The following is a 21,896-nucleotide window of genomic DNA, read 5'->3' as shown; positions in this document are numbered from 1 at the left end:
ATGCGGGACTCGATCCCGGGAATCCAGGATCATGACCCGAGCAGAAGGCAGTCGTCCAACCAATTGAGCCACCCAGGTGTCCCATGGATCTTGTCTTTAAAGGTCTTTGCTCAGGCATCACATCTTTTGTGAAGCCTCTTCTATCCATTTACATATTTCAGGGATAGCTCATTTAAAGAAAGGAAATATTACAATGTACCATCACTGTTTATTTAAAATGCAGGCTCCTTAAATTTAAGAGGATCCAAGGAACACCAGTGCCTCCCACAATGTATGACATAGGCCAGTCAAGCAATAAACATTTGTAAAATTATCCCTGAATGGAGATAGAAGTCCTATCTCTCACAGATTAAAGTCTTTAAAATAAACAACTGTCATTACACTGAGATATTGTCTTATATACAATGCTTCAGAAATGTGGGTTTTAGGAAATGAGTAAATATTTCTTGATCTCATACTTTTGCTGCAGAAAATGTTGCCCTGCTAGACTTGTGAAGAACCACGAGAAATGCCAGAAATTCAAAACAGTAACTACATACATTTTTTTCAAACCAAGTATTTCATGTGTACCAAAGGATCTTGTGTCTAGTAAACACAGGGCATATTTACTATGCACATAATAAAAATCAAATATACTTAAAACACTGTACTGTTGAATTCATTCTAGAACCACAGTTGCCTAACCCACGTCAGTTTATCTGTAAATGAAAAGTATGAACCAGACTATCTCCTAGATTCCACCCAGCTCTATGATTCTGTTGGAATTCAGTAATATCACTGTCTACTTCTCAGAGTGCTTCCCTAACTATAATCTAAAAGTAACCTCTCAAACAAGGGCTCTGTTATCATACTATTTTGATGCATACTTATCCCAGACATTTTTCTCATTTAATGACTTACATATTATCATCTCCCCTAGCAGAATGTAGCTCCAAAAGAACAGGGATTTTACTGTATTCATCAGCACATCTCAAGGCTTTACACAGAACACAGCAGACACCGAGTACATGTTTGCTGAAGAAAAAACATTCATGGAAGACTAATAATGCCTTGATCCCCAACATGAAGGGAAAAAACCAAATGGAGCACTGCTGGGCATGTCCTGCATTTTCCAAATAACGAGTTTTCTAATATATTATGCACTCCGTCTCAGTATTAATCTTACAAATTAATTTCTATGAAGAAATGCTACAAATGAAAGAACTTAAGTAGATGTTTTGATGTAATAAAGGTTTTAAGAATATTTAGTGACTACTTTAAATACAAAATCATTATTACATAAAAGCAACTTATCAGTTCCAAAAATCATCCACAAACTTTCCAACGAAAATTTCACAGTAACAAAGTAACAAAAATATTATAAAAATAAAGCTTAATGAAGCAAAGAACGCAAACCATCCCAATAATTCAAGACGATAGTCTCCATTTTTCTGAAGCAATGCTGTCTTCCCATCTCTCCCAATTTCTGTATACAGCCTTGTATCGGTACTGATAGAAGTCTTACAGACACTACCACATGTACAATGACACAGCTTCTAGTCAATATCTTATTTCCATTAAAACTTTCCCCAAACTCAAGACTCTCTTTGGACCATAAAACTAAAACCCCACAATCTCACATCTGCTTCTCTGCCTCCTTCTCTCGCAATTAAGCCTCTCGAACTTTTCCCTTGGGATTCAAATCTCTGCCATCAAGACATTTTAATCCCGCTACTACTCCGAAAAGCTTCCTTTCTCCCAGTGACTTAGGTGCTTTCGACCCGAGTAAAAAAACAAAAAAAAAAAAAAAAACAAACAAAAAAAAAAAAAACCACCAAAACCCAGGCTACTCATCCTTGCCCTTTCCCACCCTACCCACCCTAGCTTCTCCCCCACCCTTTCTACGGGCGCCCTGCAGGTGCCTCACTGGAAACCTCAGCGCCACCCTGGGCCGCCCAGAGGGGCACACAAAAGACCCGCACGGCCCTCCCAGCCTACTCCTGTGTCTCCCCTACAGTCCCATCGGGTCAGTGCCCTGGAGAACAAGCGGAGGCCCGAGGGAAACAGCGCCGGCTCCGCCGGGAACCGATGCTCGCCGCGGGCTAACCCACCTTCGCCCACGCCCCACCCACGAAGGCTGCCCTGGGCCGGGACCCTCGCCCAGAGAAACCGAAAGCGCATCCCCAGCTCGGGAGCAGGGGCAGAGCGCATCCCACCCGCCGGCCTCCGCAGCCCCTCCCCGCGAGCCCGCGCCCCAACCGCCGCGCCGGCCCGAGCGGGCGCCCCCGCTGGCCTCCCGCGCCGCCTGCACCCCCCCCACACCCCCCCCCGGCCTTGCTGCCCGCTCCCCCGCCCCCCAACACGGGGGAAGGGCCCACGCCCGCCCGGCCGCCCGGCACTCACAGGCTGCCGGAGCAGGAGGTACAGACGAAGGAGCCGACCGTCATGTTCACGTAGGTGGGGCCGCGCTGGTCGCAGTCGAAGCACTTTCGGTTGTGCGGGAGACCGGTCATGTCCCGCAGCATCTTCAGGTGCTTCTCCTCCTGTTTCCGCTTCGCGCTGGCCGCCATGGCCGCGGCGCTGAGGGAAGAGGCCGGCAGGGCCAGGAGCGGGAGCCGGGCGGCGCTGCGCCGGGGGCCCGCGGTCCCACGGGCCGCCCTGGCCGCGGCCGCCGCCCTCCGTCAGCGCGCGCCGCCCGCGCTGGACCTGGCCGCCTCGGCTCGACTCGACTTCGCTGGGCGCGGCGCGGACGCTGCGGAGCGCGGGCTGACGGGCCACACCAACCGGCCGGGCCGGGACAACCGCCGCCGCCACCGCCGCCGCCTCCTCCTCCGCCGCCACCACCACCGACCGCCACCTTCCCGACTTCTCCTGAGGGGAAAAGAGGAGGAAGGGGGACGGCAAGAGAAGGCCCGCCCTGGGCGGCCGGAAGCCAAGTGTTGGCCGGCGCCCTCTGCTGGCCAGGAGGAGTTAGTTACTGCGGCCGCGCTGAGGCCCGGGTTTGGGCGGGGGCGAAGCAGCAAAGCAAAGGTGGTGGTGAAGATAGATAGTGTTTATTAGGGAGCTTATATGTGCTAAGCGCATCACCGAACTTAACTTCGTCCCCTGCTCATAACTCTCCAAGGGCTGCCCACTTCTTTGGAGATAATTCCAGGGTTCCTCACCGTACTCTAAAAGGTGCTCCCTCATCTAACCCAACCTACCTACCTCTGTCCCCATCCCGGTTTCTCGCCACACTGGCTTTCCGTTTGTCCCCCAAACATGATAAGCTCCCTTCTGACCCAGGACCCTTGCCATGCTGTTCTCTCTCTGTTAAGGTTTCTCAACCCGGACCCTATTCATATTTTGGACTGATAATTGTTTGGTGTGGGGGATATTGCGTTGAGAGGTATTTCATGGCATCCCTACCGTTACCCGCTAGATGACAGAATGACCCCTTCCCACACCCTACATGTGGCAACCCAAAATCCCCACACATTGCCAAGGGGAGACTGAGATGTAGTCAATTCATTTATGCACGTCTGGCGGGCAACCTTCCTTAACCCAATCAACCTATTTAAAATTGCCACCCATCTTCCTGAAAGTAGCCCTCCCTGAAATAGCTGTGTTGGATTTCCTTCCTAGCGCTAGCTATTTGAAATCCTGCTGCTTATTTGGTGTTTACTTAGTGCTGTCTGGGATCCCCCGTTAGGCTCCAGAATTTCCTCACTACTCCTCCACCCTTTGCCCCTCCCAGAGCTGGAAGCTCGTGCTCAGTGTTCCCAGAATGAATGCATTCAGTATCTCATTTAATCCTCACAAGATCCCTTTGGGGTAGGCACTCCTGTTCTTTCCATCTCACAAATCTGGAAGCTAAAGCTCTGGGGGATTAAGTAAATTTACTGGAGGATACATAAGGGAAAACCGGGATTCCAACCCAGACAGTCGGACGGTAAGACCCAAATCTCTTCATCGCTCTAAGCAAACACAGCCGGCAGGAGGAGAGAAATCGTCCCTGCCCCTCCTTTCCCAGAGGAGTGCAGGGAGACCCAGAGAGCTGAAGTTCTGAAATCACTCAGCTGGTGAATGGGAAAGTAAGCTTAGAACGCACATTTCCTAATTGCCAAGGCCAGCCCTCAGACATCCCTTGAAAGTAACTGGACAAAACACCCAAGTGAGACTTCATGTTAATAAAATGCTATTAATAATAGCTAAATATTACAAGAAAGTGATCAACAGATTGGATGGTCAATGGATTTTTAACTTTCTATTAGGGAAAATATCAAACTCCCATGAGACTGTGTCCCATCGTCAATAATTATCAGCTCATGGCTAATGTGCTTTTTACCCATCCCAAACTCCCTTCACCCTTCTTATTATTTTGAAGCAAATTGCAGATAGCGTACCATTCATCCGCACATACATTAGTTTGCAATTGCTAAAATACATACATTCATAAATAAATACTTTTTAAAACTGAAACAGGATACTGTTAGCACACCTAAAAACCCAACAATAATTCCTTAAGAATCATGAAATATCTCAGCAAAAAATGAAGTTTCCCATTGATGTTTAAAAAAAAATGCTTATAGTTTATTTTAATTCATACATGTAGTGGGTAATATATGGGTACTAAAGTCTTTGTGTTTCCACTCTATCTCTTATCTCTTTTTCCCTTGTAATTCCTTTTTTTTTTTTTTTTTTTTTAAGGAACTGGCCATTTGCCCTACAGTTTTCCACAGCCTATGTTATTTAACATGTGGGTGGGTCCAGTTCCCTTGTTTCCGGTTCAGTTCTTTTGTGGTTCTTGGCAAAATTTTATTTCTTCTTTTTTTAAAGATTTTATTTATTTATTTGACAGAGAGAGATCACAAATAGCAGAGAGAGAGAGAGAGAGAGGGAGAGGAGTAAGCAGGCTCCCTGCTGAGCAGAGAGCCCGATGCGGGACTCAATCCCAGGACCCTGGGATCATGACCTGAGCCGAAGGCAGAGGCTTAACCCACTGAGTCACCCAGGCACCCGACAAAATTTTATTTCTTTGTCTCCTTCCATCAGGCAGCACCTAATGGGGGGGAGGGGAGGGTTCTTTCTATCTTTTTCTATTAGCAGCCATTGATGATTAATATCTAGATCGCTTAATTTATGAAGGGTCACAGAGTGAATGACTCTGTCATTCTTTCTCTGTTTCTCAGCTGAAATATTTCCCCTCTGCTACTCTCTGGCACAGATTTTTGTCAGAAAGACAGGATAAATGTTTGATCCCTTTATTCACAAATTTTCAAAATAATATATTGGTTTCCTGTCTCCTTGCAATGGTGATCAGCATGTTTGTCAATGTCATGACTAACTCAAGAAATTAAACCTACTAGATATGTTTCATATCCTTGGTGCTTCCACTGTCTCATCACTGGCTGTTGGGAGGCTCCTGAGACTTTTTGATAAGACCTTTGACTTAAGGTCACCTGGAGTACCCTTATGGCAGGGCCCTGGGCTGCTTAGAAGACGACAGCACTGGAATGTCCAACCTGATCAAAACAGAGGCTCACTTACCAGTCCCACTCTGGCTAAATATAATACACTCAGCAGACTTATTCATCACCAACAAATGCATTTAACCCACAGCCAATGCCTTGCTTCCCTGTGTGTGATGATCCTTTGGCATTTGTATGTTTTCTGGTTGTTCACCTTTCCATGGTTTGTCATCTGATAAATGCCAAAATCAGAAGGCGTGGCCGCAGCACCTTGTACAAACAGTTTACTGTGGGGTTGTTTTATTATCGTGTTGTTGAATGAAGCCGCAGACAGTATTTCCAGACCACCCATCTGGATAGCTGAAGTTCAGGTGAAGTCCAAAACATTTTCTACACTTAAAACTGAAAGTCCATATGACGGGATGAATTTTGGCTTTTTTGTATTCTGTATAATATCAAAGCAGGTTGCTACTTTTAAAAATCCCAAGGGAAGTTCACAGTGTGTCAGGCCAGACTATTTATTACTGAATTTGCTTATCCTTCACACCAACGCGCGAGGAGGTATTATTATCCCCACTTTATATAGGAGGAAATTGAGAGTCTGAAATGCTGACTTGCCCAAGGCCACGCTGGAAAGGAAGCAAGAAGCTGGGATTCAAACCCACATTAGGCTGGGCTGCCCCAGCTTCTGCTTCCAGTAACTGAATCTTGGCCCTGCTTATGAAGCACAAATCACCTTCAGAGATGTTAGCACTGCAGCAAGACTGATCTTTCAAAATGTTAATGTGATTCAGGCATCCCTAGTCTCCTCCCCCTGCTTAAAGCCTTTCAGGGGGTGACTTCTCATTCTCTTTGGCTGAAAGAAAATCTGGGAGGCCCAGAAACCTTTTGAAAGTGGCCTTCTTCCTGCAGACCATGCTAGGCCTCCCCACCCTGCTCCAGCTCCCATCTCTACCACCCTGCTCCAGTCCTACTTCCTTCTTTCGTTTTTATATTCTCTTTTGCCCCACCTCAGGGCCTTTGCACATGCATTGTTGGTTCCAAAAAGAGACTTCCCTCCCTTTCCCTTCTTATTCCTTAAATCCAGCTCAATATCTGGTTTCAGAGATCCTTCTCTGTCCCTCCTAATTAAGCCAGACCCCATAATAGGTGCTCAAGGTAGCATGTACCTCTCGTTTAGAGCACTTGCTGCTGTGGCTATTTACAATGCTTTGTGATTTTTCATTTAGGGTCCCTAATCCACCCCTCTCCACACACACTAAACAGTGGACTTGACTCAGGAGGGGCCTCAGTCCACATTTGTTCACCATTACTCCTCCAGCACTTAGCATGGAACCTGGCTCTTAGAAGGGACTTAGTAAATATTGGTTGAATGAATAAATGAACACAGCAGTGAGAATAAAACTTCCTTCAATCATATGCAGTGGATTCTGGGTTCTGTTTATTGTTGTTCTGCTCTTTTGGCTCCTGGAATAACTACAGCTCTGTCCAAGCTACTAGAGTTTTGTTAAAGAACTTGTAAATTCTGAAATCAAACCTCTGATGGTAGGAATCTAAAACCCTGACTTGCTTCTAGAAGCTCCTGCCTGTCTTATCACCAAGAGTGAGTCAGAGAAAATGTCCTGAACAAACCCTGGTGTTTGGAGAGGCCCCAAGGAGCCAGCGATGGAGCTGCCAACTCATCCTAGGCTACCCCACCCTCTGCGCCTAGAGGCCAGGCCCAGAAAGGAGGGCCCTCTGCTCAGACAGCAGAGCCGAACAAGCGTTCACAAGAATCAGAGGATAGCTAGAAGTGACTTTGTTACCCAGAGCATCGGAGTGAGGAGGGGAGGGCTCCCCATTCAAGCAGGACTCAAATTTAGACTTAACAATAATCTCTAATTGAGTTACCCACAGGGTCAAGAAGATCCACCAAAGAACAGAAAGAAGATATTGCCAGACACACACGCATGTCCATCCTTGCCACCTGCCACATACCCTGAATTCATACTTCTAATAAGTCCTGGATTTACTTTGTGAATAGTAGCATTGTCTTGTTTTCTTGGTTTGATTAGGTATTAAAATGTCTCATTTGTTAAGCATAATTATTTTTAAATATGCCACAATTTTTGTGGTTCTATTTTGACATCTTTTCATGTTTTAATAAACTGGAAGCCTTGAAAATGTTGAAGGGGCATAAACATTCTCTGAGGTCAGTGCCAAGTTCCCTCTTCCTCCCCTCTCTGCCCAGCTCTAGCTTGGAGCGTTAAACTTTCAGAAGTTCTGGGTCCTCCCTCAGACACCCAGTTTCGGACTGGTGAGCCCAGGCTGTTGGGGAGGCTTAATTCTATCTTCTTAGGGTCTTCATATCTTCTTTTCTTTCAGGACTCCCTGATACCCCAAGCTGATTTTGATGAAGAGAGGTGTTACCAGACAAGAGTGAGAATTTACAATCTTGAAAAACTGGACTGCGGGTTTTCCCTCTTTCTTGACAGCTCCCCTCCCCATAGTGTGACGTTTTCCTGCTTGTGGTCCTTAAACCAATGCTCATTTTTGTAGCTCGTTTAAGCAATGCAGAAGGCAAGTAATGGTGGCCCCATAGTTCCCCCAGGCCTTCAGGGTTTCACAGAATGAATAATCAGAGGGTCTGTGTATAAAGCACCACGGAATAATATTCAACTCAATTTTTCCTCCTTTCTTCTGTTGATCGTGCCTTCCTTTAGCTGTGGTTTGATTATTTTTAACATTGCTTTCTGAGTTGCTTTTTAATTTGCAAGAAGCAGTGAGATAGGAAAGGAAGAGGGGAAAAAACCTACAGAAGATATGCAGTTCGTGCCCACTTCCTGGAAACATCGGTGTGGTTTCTGGGTAGTCTCGGCCGAGAGCGCCAAGAAACTAGACACCTGAACAACCCGAGACCCTCAGAACCAGGCTGTCACCTGTCTTCCTTCTCCCCAAAGACACTAGGTTAAGCAGAGAGGCTACAGACCTGTTCCTCCCACCCACACACACAGCTGTCCAAGCAGTTGAAGACCTTCTTGTCTGCTGGTGTTCATTGTACCTTGTCTTTTGTGAGCTTTTGTCATATTAACCAAAATCTGTTTTCTCAAAGAACAGGGATCATCAGGTCATAACCTGTGTTTCTAGTTTACTAAGCCCTAGTACCCTAGTAGGGCCATGCCATTGGTTGACGGATCCAACCCCAGAACATTCTGGAAGAACGACTGCAACTAGACTTCAGTTATCCATGTATCAGAAAGGCATTTTCCAGATTTTAGAGAAAAACCAGAAATGACTTTCATCCATCATTCATTCATTCATTTACAAAACCTCCATTGAGCATCTGCTGGCTGCCAGGCCCTGTCCCAGCCACTAGGGACTGGGCAACGAACAAGGCAGAGTCCCTACGTTCCTGGAGCTCTCCCACAAGAGTAAGAACAAGCAATGAACACGTTAATAGAAACAGACGAAGTGGGGCTAAGCGCTCTAATGGGAAGCCGAGTAAGGGAAGGTAGTGTGAAAGGAGGGGTGTTCCTGGGTGGTCAGGGCAGGCCCAGAGGCGGTGACACAGGGAAAATTCTGGCACTTGCAAATGTCTGAAATCTTAGGGAAAATGGCCTGTTACAGAGACCCTGCTACCGATCAGCTTCCCCCCCCCTCAGATCATGCTGGAAGCAGAAATCCTGAACCGCCCTGCCTTGGCCGCCTCTGGAGAACTGGAATCATCATCTTTGGGAGCCAAGGGAGAGAGAAAAGGTCCCTGCCTCCACAGCAGGAAGACTCTCAGGGTAAGAAACGCTCCATTCACGTTGTCAATGGAACGTTGTTCTTGCCCATTACTGAAGAGAGAAAGGGGACCTTCCCTTCTGGTTCAGGGGAAAGAAAGGGGCCCCTGTGGGGAGAGAAACCTGCTCTAGTTAACAGAAAAGAAACACCAGCAGGGCGTATGAGACTTACAGAAAGGGAAAATGGACCCTCCCCATCAGCCCTCCATTCGAAAGGGGTAAGATGAAGACATTTTAAAATGAATCTCTGAAAAGATTCCTTTTCCTTGTCTAGTTCTCACCTAATGCTGGCAGATGGGTGATGACGCCTTATACAACAGGGGGTGAACTGAGCACAAAGTAACTCTCTTGAGCCTGACTGAATGATGTTGCCATCACACCTCAACTCCGGAAGGGAAGAAATTGCACGGAATTGCACTGTTACTATCCCAGTAATGGTGACTAGCTTTTCCTGGCCCGAAGCGTTAAGCCCTACGCAGAGCACATGCAGCAGAGTAACCCCATTCATCCTCACACCAGCCTTGCGTGATACCTTTCATTGTTATACCCATTCGACAGATAAAGAAACTAAGCCTCCAGAGTTAAAGACCTTGCTAACGTCAGACAGCCAGGAAGTGATGGAGCTGGCATCTGCAAGTTGGTGCAAGTTGGCCCTTTGACTCTGGAGCCCGTGCCTCAGCTTCCATGGTCAGCACTGCAGTCAGTCCCTACGGGATGCTCTTGCTAATCAAGCCCGATCCGACAGGAGAGCAGGAAAAATCAGGAGGTATGTGCGCTTTCCTGCTCTCCATCTGGCTGCTGAGGGTCTGAACAGCCCAGGCTGCATTAGCCCGAAGTTTCTGCTGATGAGGATGCAACCTTCCCCCCAGAGCTTTAGGTTGTGCACTTGAAGGACCTGTCTTCTCTCAAGAAGCTATTTAGTTGAGCAAAATTACCTGAAAAGCCACACACACCAAGTTCCCATAGGGAAAATCATCCCGAATGTTTGTTTAGGTAATTGTTGCCATACAGATCTAGTCCTCCCTGGGTGTGTGTGGGGCTCTGGAGAGCCAAGTGTGCTCTGGAGGTTGGGGAGCCCCTGGAGCAAGTTACAGGAACAAGCCCACAGTCAATGTTATGATAAGGATAATGTACCTCTATTTTATTAGTCACCATCCCAGCCCTGGGGCTACTGATGGTTCAGAAGGTTGCAGTAAGGACTGAATGTGTGATGTACCCAGCACAGTGCCCAGCATTTAAGCTCTAATCATTCTTATTTTAAATATGCCTATGAATTCCCTTTCCTTCCTCCGTGTGTGTTGCTTGTAAGGCACCAAGTTAACCACAATTGCTGCTGAGCACCAATTTGCTAGAAGCTGCTCTAAGTGAACCCCCACCCCCCCATCTGTGGCTACTCTTTGACCAGGGCAACGTCCCACTCTGATTGGTGGAAATCACGTGTGGTCTGAGGAATCTGCAAGGCAGTCTGTGCTATGCACGAACTCAGCCCATACTGGCTTTTATTGCTCAGAGTAAATGTCTGACTTTATCTTGTTCAATAGATTCTGCAGATGAAATGCTCCGAACATGTCTAACCATAGAAGCCACCACTCATTGATGATTGTTCTATTTGGAGAGGAGGGAGAGCATGTGGCTCTGTGTGTGTTTAGGAGGTAGTGAGACGTTTCTTGAAACAGATCTACATCTCCTACTTGAGCCTTGCACAGGACAGGAGGGCAGCTATGAACACAGGTTCTGGGTCAGACTGTCTGCACACCGATCCTGGATTTCGCGTGGGAGCTTGAGCAAGTAACGTCACTTGTCTATGCCTCAGTTTTCTCACCTGTAAAATGGGAATGATACTAACACCTGCTTTATAAGATTGCTATGAGAATTAAGTGATTTGAAAGGTAAAAGCAAGCACTTAAAACAGTGTCTGGCAAGTAGAAAGCACCCTACAGTGTTAGGGGTTTCTAGTATATTCCTTCCCTTCCCCTCATCTGCCTCACCTGCAACTCAGCCAAGGTAAACAAGCAAATATATGTGTGTGTGTGTGTGTGTGTACACATGTACTAGCTTCCTAGAACACTCTTTTCTGTGATTATTTCATTTGTTTTTTTTTTTTTTTAATATCCTAAGTACTACAGGAGTACAATCTCATTAAAACAAAACAAAACAAAAAAAAAAAAAGGGGCACCTGGGTGGTTCAGTGGGTTAAGCCTCTGCCTTCGGCTCAGGTCATGATCTCAGGGTCTTGGGATCGAGCCCCGCATCGGGCTCTCTGCTCAGCGGGGAGCCTGCTTCCCCCTCTCTATGCCTTCCTTTCTGCCTACTTGTAGTCTCTCTCTCTCTGTAAAATAAATAAATAAAATCTTTAAAACAAACAAACAAACAAAAAAACAAAACTTCAAACAATGCTGGTGTGTGGTGAGTTACATCTCATCCTCCACTCACTGGACCCTCAGGAGGTGATCTTATTTAGTAATGGAGTCTAGGGGTGCCTGAGTGCCTCAGTGGGTTAAAGCCTCTGCCCTCGGCTCAAGTCATGATCTCACAGTCCTGGGATGGAGCCCCACATCGGGCTCTCTGCTCAGCGGGGAGCTTGCTTCCCCCCCACTGCTTGCCTCTCTGTCTATTTATGATCTCTGTCAAATAAATAAATAAAATCTTAAAAAAAAAAAAAAAAGAAAGAAAGAAAATGGGGTCTAAAGGGCTGTCTGGGTGGCTCAGTCAGTTAACTGTCTGCCTTTGGCTGAGGTCATGATCCCAGCGTCCTGGGATCCAGGCCCTCATCAGGCTCCCTGCTGAGCAGGGAATCTACTTCTCCCTTTGCCTTCTGCTCCCCTTCCTGTGCTTGCTCACTCTCTCTCTCTCTGACAAGTAAATAAATAAAATATAAACCTTTATTAAAAAAAAAAAAAGAAGAAAAATAGAGCCTATGAAGATGTAATTAGGGATCTCAAGATGAAATTATCCTAATTTAGAGTGGGCCCTAAATCCAATGATTGGTGCCCTTAGAAGATGAGAGGAGGGGTGCCTCGGTGGCTCAGGCAGTTGAGCCTCTGACTCTGGATTTCAGCTCAGGTCATGATCTCAAGGTCATGAGATTGAGCCCCACATTGGGCTCCACACTCAGCGTAGAGTCTCCTCCTGTCTCTCTCCCTCTGTCTGCCCCTCCCCCTGCTCACTCATACTCTCTCTCTAATATAAACAAATAAATCTTGAAGAAGAAAAAGAAAAGAGGACACACACACAGGCACAGGGAAAGAGACTATGTGACAATGGAGGCAGAGATTGGGTGAGATTGGGCTGTCATTTACTGAGCCACACCTGGGACCACCCAGAAGTGGGAGATGCAAGTATGGATTCTTCCGTGGAGCCTTTGCGAGGAACATGGCCCTGCTGATACCTTGATTTTGAGCTCCTCGCCTCCAGAACTCTGAGAGAATAAAGCCCAGTTGTTTTCAGCCACCTAGTTTGTGAAACTAGCAGCCCTAACATTAAATACAAGTCAGTAAAACCTGTTTCCCCCAGACCACGGCCAGGATGAGGTCTGCTGCTGCCACAGCCTTGTCTGGGAAACTTTACGGACCATATCCTGTCCCCTGTGGATATTGCCTCTGATTCCCAACCTTAAAAGACAAGGGAATCTTCTAGAACAATGTCTTCTTCTTTCATAACTCATGGACTTTCAGGGTAATTTCACGTTACTTCCTCTTTCTCCTACAGGTTACATTTTTGGTCCCCCTTAGTCATTTTCTACAAAGTTGATTAATATAGGTCCTTTAATATCAAGGTGGGTCCACTCTCTGTAGGAACTGGAAATTGCTCTTTGAAGAGTGCTTGGTCCCATCTTGCAGCTGTGAGCAGGAGACACAGTGACCCTTACAGGACAAGGGATCTCTACATGCAACGTTTCAAATTAAATGAGTATTAGGAATCACCTCTGCCTCTGACCCTTAATGGGGTGGGGGTTACAGCTCTTTTTTGAGAATCCAATAAAAGATGCCAACTCTCATCCCTGAACTATATGCACCAAACATATAAGATACCATTTGAGTTCCGTCCTTGTGCAGAGGTTAAAATCCCCCTCGTTTTACAGATGAGGAACATCAGCCTCTGGAATCTAAAGCAAGAAAGACCTCAAAGGGATCTGTGACAGACTCAGGAAAAGAGCCCAGGTTCTCCACGACCCCCTGCCCCCATCAGGGGGCTCTTTCCGTTCCTCAGTCTGATGACCCTGGTTTGCCAGCAGAGGCGACAAAGAGGGGGAAGCTGGTGCCGAGGGAGGGGAAGCCCCAGACTAAAAGAGACAATGTTTAGAGCAAGGAGAGAGTCCAAGGGCTATGTCTTCGACAGTGGTGGCGGCCAGGACACCACAGTGGGTTCCGAGGACCTGGCTCTCTTCCACTCTCCACTGAGGCCAAGACAAAAGAGAACTTTACATTAAAGCAACAAAGCCTCGGATAATGCAAGGAGAACTTATTTTAAGTAACAATCTTTGCATTTCTGAAAGCAGTTTATAGAATGTCCTCTACCGCAAATCCCTTAAAAATAGAATAGCACCTCATCTTTCTAAGACAATTTAAATGTAGATGAATATGAAGGCACAAGGACCGGTTAGTCAGGAAGGGCAAATATGTTGTCTGCGTACACCGCTCCCACTCCCTTGCCCTGAGAAAGGCATCACTTGTCCACATGGTACCACATCTATACCAATACCAGATGTGGCCTCAGAATCGCTCCCCTCAGCACTCTAGACGTTACTCCCAGTAGACAATGAGGTCTGCAACCTATTTGTCATCCTAGTGCTAAATGAGCTTCTGACACTGTTTCTTATCTCTTGTGAGTAGATATCTCCCTGTGGTCCCATTTAAAGTTTCTGATGGCTCTACTTGGTTCAGCAGAGGCCTAGAGACCTCCCTTTCTAGGGCAGTGATGTCCCGCAGAATTTCTTCTAATAGCTGTGCTCCTACATTCTCCGTCCTAAGAATTCTCACTGTCTTCCTGATGGTGACATGGACCATGAAGACGGTTCTTTCCAAGCGTCAGGTTCAACCTTACTATCGCCCACAGCTCTTGTGTCTTGGTGTTTGATGGTCTCTTTTGTAACAGTGATCTCTCTCTCAACTACATCTGTAATGCCCTAGTGTTAGATATTGAAAAAGGAAAAAAATAGATGACACCAGTCCAAACTACCTCACGAAATTCAAAGACAATGACTGAGTAAGGAATGGTGTGGTATATCACATCTTGTCACTCTAAATGCAAAGAAGAGCAACTCTGGGGCACCTGGGTGGTTCAGGCAGTTAAGTGTCCAATCCTTGATTTCAGCTCAGGTCATATCTCAGGGTCATGAGATCAAGTGCCATGCAAGGGGTTCCACGTGGAGCCTGCTTAAAATTCTCTCTTCCCTGCTACTTCCCTGCTTTTATTCCCAGAACAAAACAAAACAAAAATAAACCAAGAGCAGCTCTATGTATCCACTATATAATTTAGATACATTAACTCCAGAGCCCTGTGCTGGCCTCCTTTTGTGTTGTTTGCTTGCATCACCAAGCATTCCAGAACTACTCTGGAACTTCCAACCCTATGTTTGCCTCAGTGCCCCTTGACTTGGTGCTTTGTCTTCTGTGATATAACTGTATGCCCCTCATCCCCCTAGGGAACTACCAAGTTAGTTCAAAGGAAATGCCCCACCTGAGTGGAAGAAGCCAGATGTTAGGGACGTTGCAGCCTGTGTTGAAGAATGTGGCCAAGTTTTCTGTGCAAAACATAGAGCACAAGAGAGGGGCTGAACCGAAGACGGTATTATGTTTTTGGTCTTCTAGTTCAAAGTCTGGTTTTTAAAACAGGGTAAACCAGAGGACGCCCGGGTGGTTCAGTTGGTTAAATGTCTGCCTTTGGTTCAGGTTATAATCCCGGGGTCCTGGGATCGAACTCTACATTGGGCTCCCTATTCACCGGGGAGCCTACTTCTCCCTCTCCTTCTGCCCCTCCCCACTGCTCTTTCTCTCAAATAAATAAAAATACTTAAAAAAAAAATAAAACAATGTAAACCAAAGAGGTTTTCATACTTTCTGATGTGGTTTCTGTTTAAGAAATCATTTGTCTTCCTGCTTCCATGCTCACCTTCCTCCACTGTCCATTTCAACCCAATGCTAGAGGGATCTTTTTAAACTTACAGATCATGTCCTGTGGCCGCTCAAAAACCCTATATTGCCCGTCCCCCATCCCCATCTCTGTCCCCATGGCTGCAAGGCTCCTCCTCTTCCTGTCTTCTCTGCTCCAACCACTCTGACTTTCTTGCCCAAATCAGAAAGACACCAGCCTCCCACCTGGGGCCCTTACTCTAATCATAGCTTTTGCATTAACCTGGATGTTCCTTGGCCAACTGCCTTGCTTCTCTTCATCCTGGTCTCTCCACAGGGCCTGTCCTGGTGGCCCTGTTTAACCTGTCTCCACATATGCACACTCTAGCCCGCCATCCCCATTAGCCTACCTTCCTTTTTGTCTTTATTTTTATTTTCCCAGAACACTTGAACTTCCTAGGTACTATATTATTCCTACTTACTATGTTTACTGTTTATTACCTATCTCCCTTGAGAATATAAGCTCCAGGAGGGCAGGAATCTTTTCCACTAATTTTCTTTTGCTCTAATGTATTTCCAAGGGCCTTGACTAGCGCTAGGCACTTAAGAGGTTCTCAGATAATATTTGATGCATAAATGGTTGAATGAATAAATAAATGACTGAATAAAGCCTTTGTTCTGGGATACATAATGATTAGTGGCAAAAAAAAAAAAAATCCCCTTTGAAGCAGTTTCTGAAATAAGGAAATGGAGGGGAAAATCAACATTGTAGGAAGACGAAAAACAAATAACTTTCACCCTTCTCCTTGATATATTACTCACCAGTGGTATTTATCTATCTTTATAGGAACAAAACTGACAAAATTTCCAGCAAGTAGTTTTTACAGTAATTTTATTTTTACACTAAAGAAGTTCCCAGTAGGGGTGCCTGGGTGGCTCAGTGGGTTAAAGCCTCTGCCTTCGGCTCAGGTCATGATCCCGGGGTCCTGGGATGGAGCCCCACATCGGGCTCTCTGCTCAGCAGGGAGCCTGCTTCCTCCTCTCTCTCTGCCTGTCAAATAAATAAATAAAATCTTATAATTAAAAAAAAAAGAAGAAGAGAAGACATTCCCAGTAGATCTTTGGGTCTTTTGAGCAAAAAACAAGCCATTGTTTAGATTACTCTAACAGAACATTAGGTTTCCCTTCATTGGACAGGCAGCAGAAATGCACATACAAGAAAGTGACTTGAAAGTCATAAATGTTTTGCCCAAAAAAAGATGCTTTTGTGGTTGGATGATGGAATAATTTATGCGAACTACCTTTCAGTGGCTCTAATTTTGCATACAGAGGTGAGCTCGTGATGGGGAGCCAAGAAGCCTTAGTGAGACACGCTCTCTGGACTGTTAATGAAATGCCAGGCCCAAGAGTAACACTAAGGCAATGTAATGTATGATCCTGGAATAACCATCATCCCATCCAATTAACTTTTGCAGAGGAAGCAACCTTGAATCTAAATGCCAACAATATTGGGCTGTATAAAGACATCATGATTCTCTTTAAAAGAAAGCCCAACACTTGAGGCCTCGTGAAATTGTGTCCATACGACTCTGAGCCTGAAAGAGGAGAGGAGATCTTCTGCAAAATAACAATACAAACTAGATGTACTCAGAGGCTTTATGTTTCAGGGAAACGTGCATTTTTATAACAATTCACGTTTGAAAGACTGACAGGTGTTTCTTGTCTCCTTCCCTGTACTTTGCTGAAGTACATTTCAAAGTCTAGATGCCGATGTGATTGATGAAACACGAGCACAAAACACACTATTATGCGCTCATAACAAAATTTGCGAGTCTAACCTTTTAAAAAAGCATACACTATCATCAAGACTTGATGAACGGTGACACTGGAGGAAAGCCCTTCAGATGAGTCCCTGGTGTAAGTCAAGGGTCAGTAGCATTTCATGGACAGAGAAGGAAAAGACTTAACCTTGCTTTCTTAGACAAGGTGGCCTTCTAAGAAAACCCAGGCCCTGTGTTTAAATCTGGCCTGCCTTTGCAAAATCTGGAACCCTCCTTCTTGTTGCCTTCGAAGTCAAGGTATTAACAGGGCTCAATGCCAGGCCATTCTCTGTGACCTCTCGGTGGCCACAGTGCCAAGCCTTGTCCCTCCAGCCCTTGTATCCCAAAGCTTCTTCAACACACACCATCTCCTTCTGACCGTGCGTCTTTCTTCTCTTCATGCGCTGCTCCTCAGGAGAGGAAGACCCTGAGCTTTTCATTCACCTTCTCTGCTCCCATACAGGCCTCCCCCAACCCTCTTACCTCCCACCTGCAACCCCCGGCCTCCGCCCCGTCCTGTTCCATGCCAAGGTTATGAGTTCAAGCCCAGGAACCCCACAACTTGGGTCTAGTTACCGCTCTGCCCCCAACCCTATGTGGGACTTTGGATCAGCCACCTGCCCTCCCCGTGCCCTGATTTTCTCATTTGCAAAGTGGATGACAGCGCTAGCGGCTGGCAGCTAGAGCCTGTTTTGGTGAGTATTCAGTGAGTAAATTGCTCTTAACAATGTGAGGCACAAATTAACTCCACGGCTACAGTCTTCAAATGCAGAAATGTCTTTATCCTTCAGGCCTCAGGCCAGATGCCAATCTTACCGGAAGCCTGGCCAGATTTGTTTGACCAGACGTAATGGTTCTTGGTTCTTGTTTATTAATTTGAAGACTTGAGTACTAGCATCTTTCTTATCCCCTTGGAAAGGTAGTATTGACCAAGCAACTAGAAGTTTCTGGCGCAGGAGTTCGATACTTCATGAGTATCCTCCTATTTGTTTTTGAAAAGTAGGTATTACTACTTTCATTTTCAGTTGAGGAAACCAACACTCACAAAAGTGAAATTCACAAAGCAAACAGGACTAAACTCACATGCCTCCTCCACTTCATTTCTAGATTAATTGCCGTCCAAAGGTAAGGTCAGCAGCTCGCACTCACTTTCTCTGGTCCCTCATATGGAGAAGGTGTTTGGAAACACCAACTGTTGTTGATTTGACATGAATGCACAGTTTGGATACGAGAATCTGGCGATATAAGAGTTGGCACGTATACAACATTGAACAACTTCCCAAAGCACATTCACCTGCATTATCTCGTTAAAATCTTGCAAAAATTCTGGAAGATATGTGTTGTTATTGTCTTAACTTTTCAAATAAGGGACTGGGAGAAGGAGAGGTTAGTTGGCTTTCCCCAAACCAAATCACCAATAGTAGCAGAGCAAGAACACCCATGCGGGCCTTCTTCCATATGCTGCCCACTAGAACACTATTATCTTTTCCCCAATACCATCTGAGATCCAACCAATGGCACAGTATCTTGGAGACAGAATACATGTTATATGAATCTCAGTTACTGCAAAAGAGGCAATGGCCACCAATTGCCAGAAAAACGTGAAAACTGTGTTGCCAGAGTTCAGTTCTTGAAAAGGAGGAAGACAGACAATCCCCGAGACAGGCCAAGTTAAAGAAATCTAATTCTCATTCTGTGGGAAGAAATATGCAGCTTGAATAGTTCCTTTAATCCAAATATCAATTTATATAAAGTAATAAGCCAATGGGGGTAGGAACTCTTAAATGTTGTTCTTCCCCATCCAAAGAATTCACTTCTAGAACATTCTTTCTTGTCTTTCTGAAGGATCAGGCATGGTGTCATTTCAACCTCTCTCCTACAAAGGGTTTGGACCAGGTGATGTAATTGTTTTTATATTTCTGAATATGAATGAGCAGGTTGGGGTGTTGTACAACAGAGAAAGAAAATGAATGGTTGTGTCTTTAGAAACAGGCCCCATTTCAAGAAGAAGCCCGTGTTTCCTGGGGAGTTTGTTCATCGCAGGTCTGTAGAAAGAATGGTAGCAAAAATGCTGACACATGTTCACAAAGGGAAGGATTGCAACATTAGTCCAGGGAGTTGAACTAGAACTCTTATTTGTCTTTCTTCACATGATGGGATTGGAGAGGAGCTTAACTCCATTCTCTTGACCCCCAGGCAGACTATTCTACCCTAAGTAGGGTAGAATAAATATCAGACGTGGATGGGGTACCTACAGGGCCGTGTATTTACCATGTTGTATACTGAACGCAGTGCTCTCAGCCACATGGTGAGAGAAATAGAACAAGGAACAAGGAACCAGATCCTTTGCTGGAAGGGTTTTCTGTATAATAAGAAGGAAATGTAAATGACCTCAAATGAGACAGAAAGTAAAGTGTCACAGAAGCGGTGAGATAATGTGCTAAGGCAGCTCAAAAGAAGGCGTGATTTCATCGGTCTCAAAGCCTAAGGGACAGGAGCGCTCATAGAGGAGGTAAGTGGCAGTTGAGATGGGAAGGTTTTGGAGACACTCTGCCCTGGGAAGAAAGACCATCCCAGACAAAGGAAACAACCAGGACTAAGGTTAGAAGTGGGAAAAGCCAGGAGTCAGACAGAGAATAGAGAATTTTGTCAGTTCACGGTGTCGGTGACGGTCCCAAGGTCAGACTTTTATGGTAGGTTCTATTAATGAGATTAGGAAACATGAGTAGGGGTGTCTTCCATGAAGTGAAATTGGTATCAACGAGCCAGTTATTTGTCTGACCCCCTCATATCTCCAGAAGATATTTTAAGGAGCATCAAGCCACATGGTGGGTTCAGCCAGTTGGCCAGCCAGCCACTAGAAAGCAGTTCATGGAACAATTTTAGCTTTTACAACTAAAGACCTGTCTGGGGTTCATACAATAGGAAAAGTTCTGCAGGCTCTGGAGAAGATGGCAAAATCCACTCAGCCACAGGGCTGGCTAAGGCAGCCGCCTGATTTTCAATGTTCAATCGCATATTAGCAGTACTCAACGCTTGTGCTAACATATCCGTGCCCCATGCTTGACTTTACAATCCAGGTGTGCTGAATCAACTTTTCTTCTCTCTATGAACATCATCATGGAAAAAAAAGAAAAGAACACAAGGAAAACTGTTTTTTGTTGGTTTTTTTTTTTTTTTTTTGGTACTGGCGTCTCAATTTCTGTATTTCATAATTCAGCAGAATCTAGGAGGCAGAGTGTGATATCGCTCCCAAAAAGGAAAGAAGGTGTCTTACTGCCAAACCGAATATCTAGATTTGGCTGTGAGTTTTAAGCCACCTGGTTACATATTTCAAGATTTCTCCTTTTGCGACTCTACGTTAGTGCCTTCTGTATACAAATAGATGCTGGCCCTCACTGCAATAAAAAGGCCAGCTTTTTACTTCGCCTTGAATCTCTAACATTTTCTGCCTTATGAAAAATGTACGCTGCAATGTTGTGTTTGGCCCAGGCTACTAAAAAACAAAACAAAACAAAAAACTTTCTTCAGAAGAATCTGACCCCGTTCCCATTGTTTTCTCAGCATGTTTTCGGCATCAGGACATTGATTATGCTGTCATTAGCCAGAATCCTGAGACAGGAAAAGATCTATTAGGTCATCCAAGTGCATTCCTGGAGCAGGCCAATGTCCCCCGGGAGAGGCGGGGACACGCCATCTTAGGCAAATGACCAAAGAAAATGGGGAGGCATGTACAATTTTACCCTGCTACAGTTTGTAATTTTTTCAAGTTTCTGAAATAACTCCCGGATATTCTATGAAACAGTTACACTGCTCTCTTTAGGTTAGTGGTTCTCAGCAGAGAGTGATTGTGCCCCCCGACGCCCCACCCAGGAGACATTTGGCAATATTTGGAGACATTTTTGATTGACACAGCTTGGCGAAGGAGAGGGTTCCTAAAGGTACTGCTGGGTAGAGGCCAGGAAAGCCGCCCGACGTCCCACATTGCATGAGGCAAGCCCCCTCCTCCACCTCAAAGAATTACCCGACCCCAAATGTCATTACTGCCAAGGTTGAGAAACTGGTTTAGGTCTTTTCCTTGCTTTTTTATTTTTCCTGTTGTCTAACTATTCACTCAGGCCCAAGGAAAACAGATTCCTTGGCTTCCTGGCTTCAAGGAGTACACATTATTCTGAAATAAACCATTTTAAACAGTTTCCTACTAATTCTGACTTCTAGTCCCAGCTGAAGCAAGTATTAAAAATCATACAGAAAAACAAAAGCACCTTTTCTAGTTATTTCAAGAGTCAGACTGTTGAATTTCATAAGACTCTAGATCAGGTAAATCACACTTAAGTGCCTTAAGGAAGAAGAAACCGTCATACTTGCCTAAATTATTAGAGCCCTGTCGTTCTTCAGAAGCTTATATTTTTGTTTCTGCGTATTCTCCAGTGTACGTTTTTATAGGCAGAGTAGATCTATAAAGTCAAACCTTAAGTGAAAACCTGTTGGTAGGAAGCAAATATCTCAAGAGTACTCAATTGATAGCTTATCCCCTGTCCTTATCCAAATCCATACCCAGCCTTCATTCTCCCTTAGAAGGAAAGAAAGGAAGATAGGGCATGAGCTAAGATGGAGCAGTAGCACAAGGGCAAAGTAAGGAAAGGAAAGATGAAATAGAAGGAAAAGACACACTAAAATTTTGTGTCTGTAACTTTGGAAGGAACTTGGCTGCCCAGAGGTTCCTGGTTAGATCTTCAACTTCCAGTAAGGAAGATTTCAAAGCTACAGGTCAGGCGATGTTATAAAGGGGGGAAAAAAAAAAAAAGGATC

General features: G+C 45.3%; 1 protein-coding gene across 10 annotated transcripts in view; it reads right to left on the bottom strand.

The window, feature by feature from the left end:
* Positions 1-2,828, bottom strand: part of AGFG1 (ArfGAP with FG repeats 1) — a 74,859-nt gene extending 72,031 nt beyond the window's left edge. For 4 of the 10 annotated variants that reach the window (XM_045078810.1, XM_045078812.1, XM_045078814.1 and 1 more), the window contains exon 1: positions 2,383-2,825. In XM_045078810.1, coding sequence (XP_044934745.1) covers positions 2,383-2,549 — 167 coding nt within the window. In that variant the 5' untranslated portion in view covers positions 2,550-2,825. Of the gene's footprint in view, positions 1-2,382 lie in introns of all 10 variants that reach the window. The other 6 variants (XM_045078808.1, XM_045078816.1, XM_045078811.1 and 3 more) reach the window with 4 other exon arrangements.
* Between the last annotated feature and the right edge of the window lie 19,068 nt (positions 2,829-21,896).

Source organism: Mustela putorius, unplaced genomic scaffold, assembly GCF_011764305.1.
Source record: "Mustela putorius furo isolate JIRA1106 unplaced genomic scaffold, ASM1176430v1.1 tig00000275_pilon_pilon_pilon, whole genome shotgun sequence".
Taxonomy (NCBI): Eukaryota; Metazoa; Chordata; class Mammalia; order Carnivora; family Mustelidae; genus Mustela; species Mustela putorius.
Note: the sequence above shows the minus strand (reverse complement) of the source record. Positions and strands in the feature narration are given on the sequence as shown.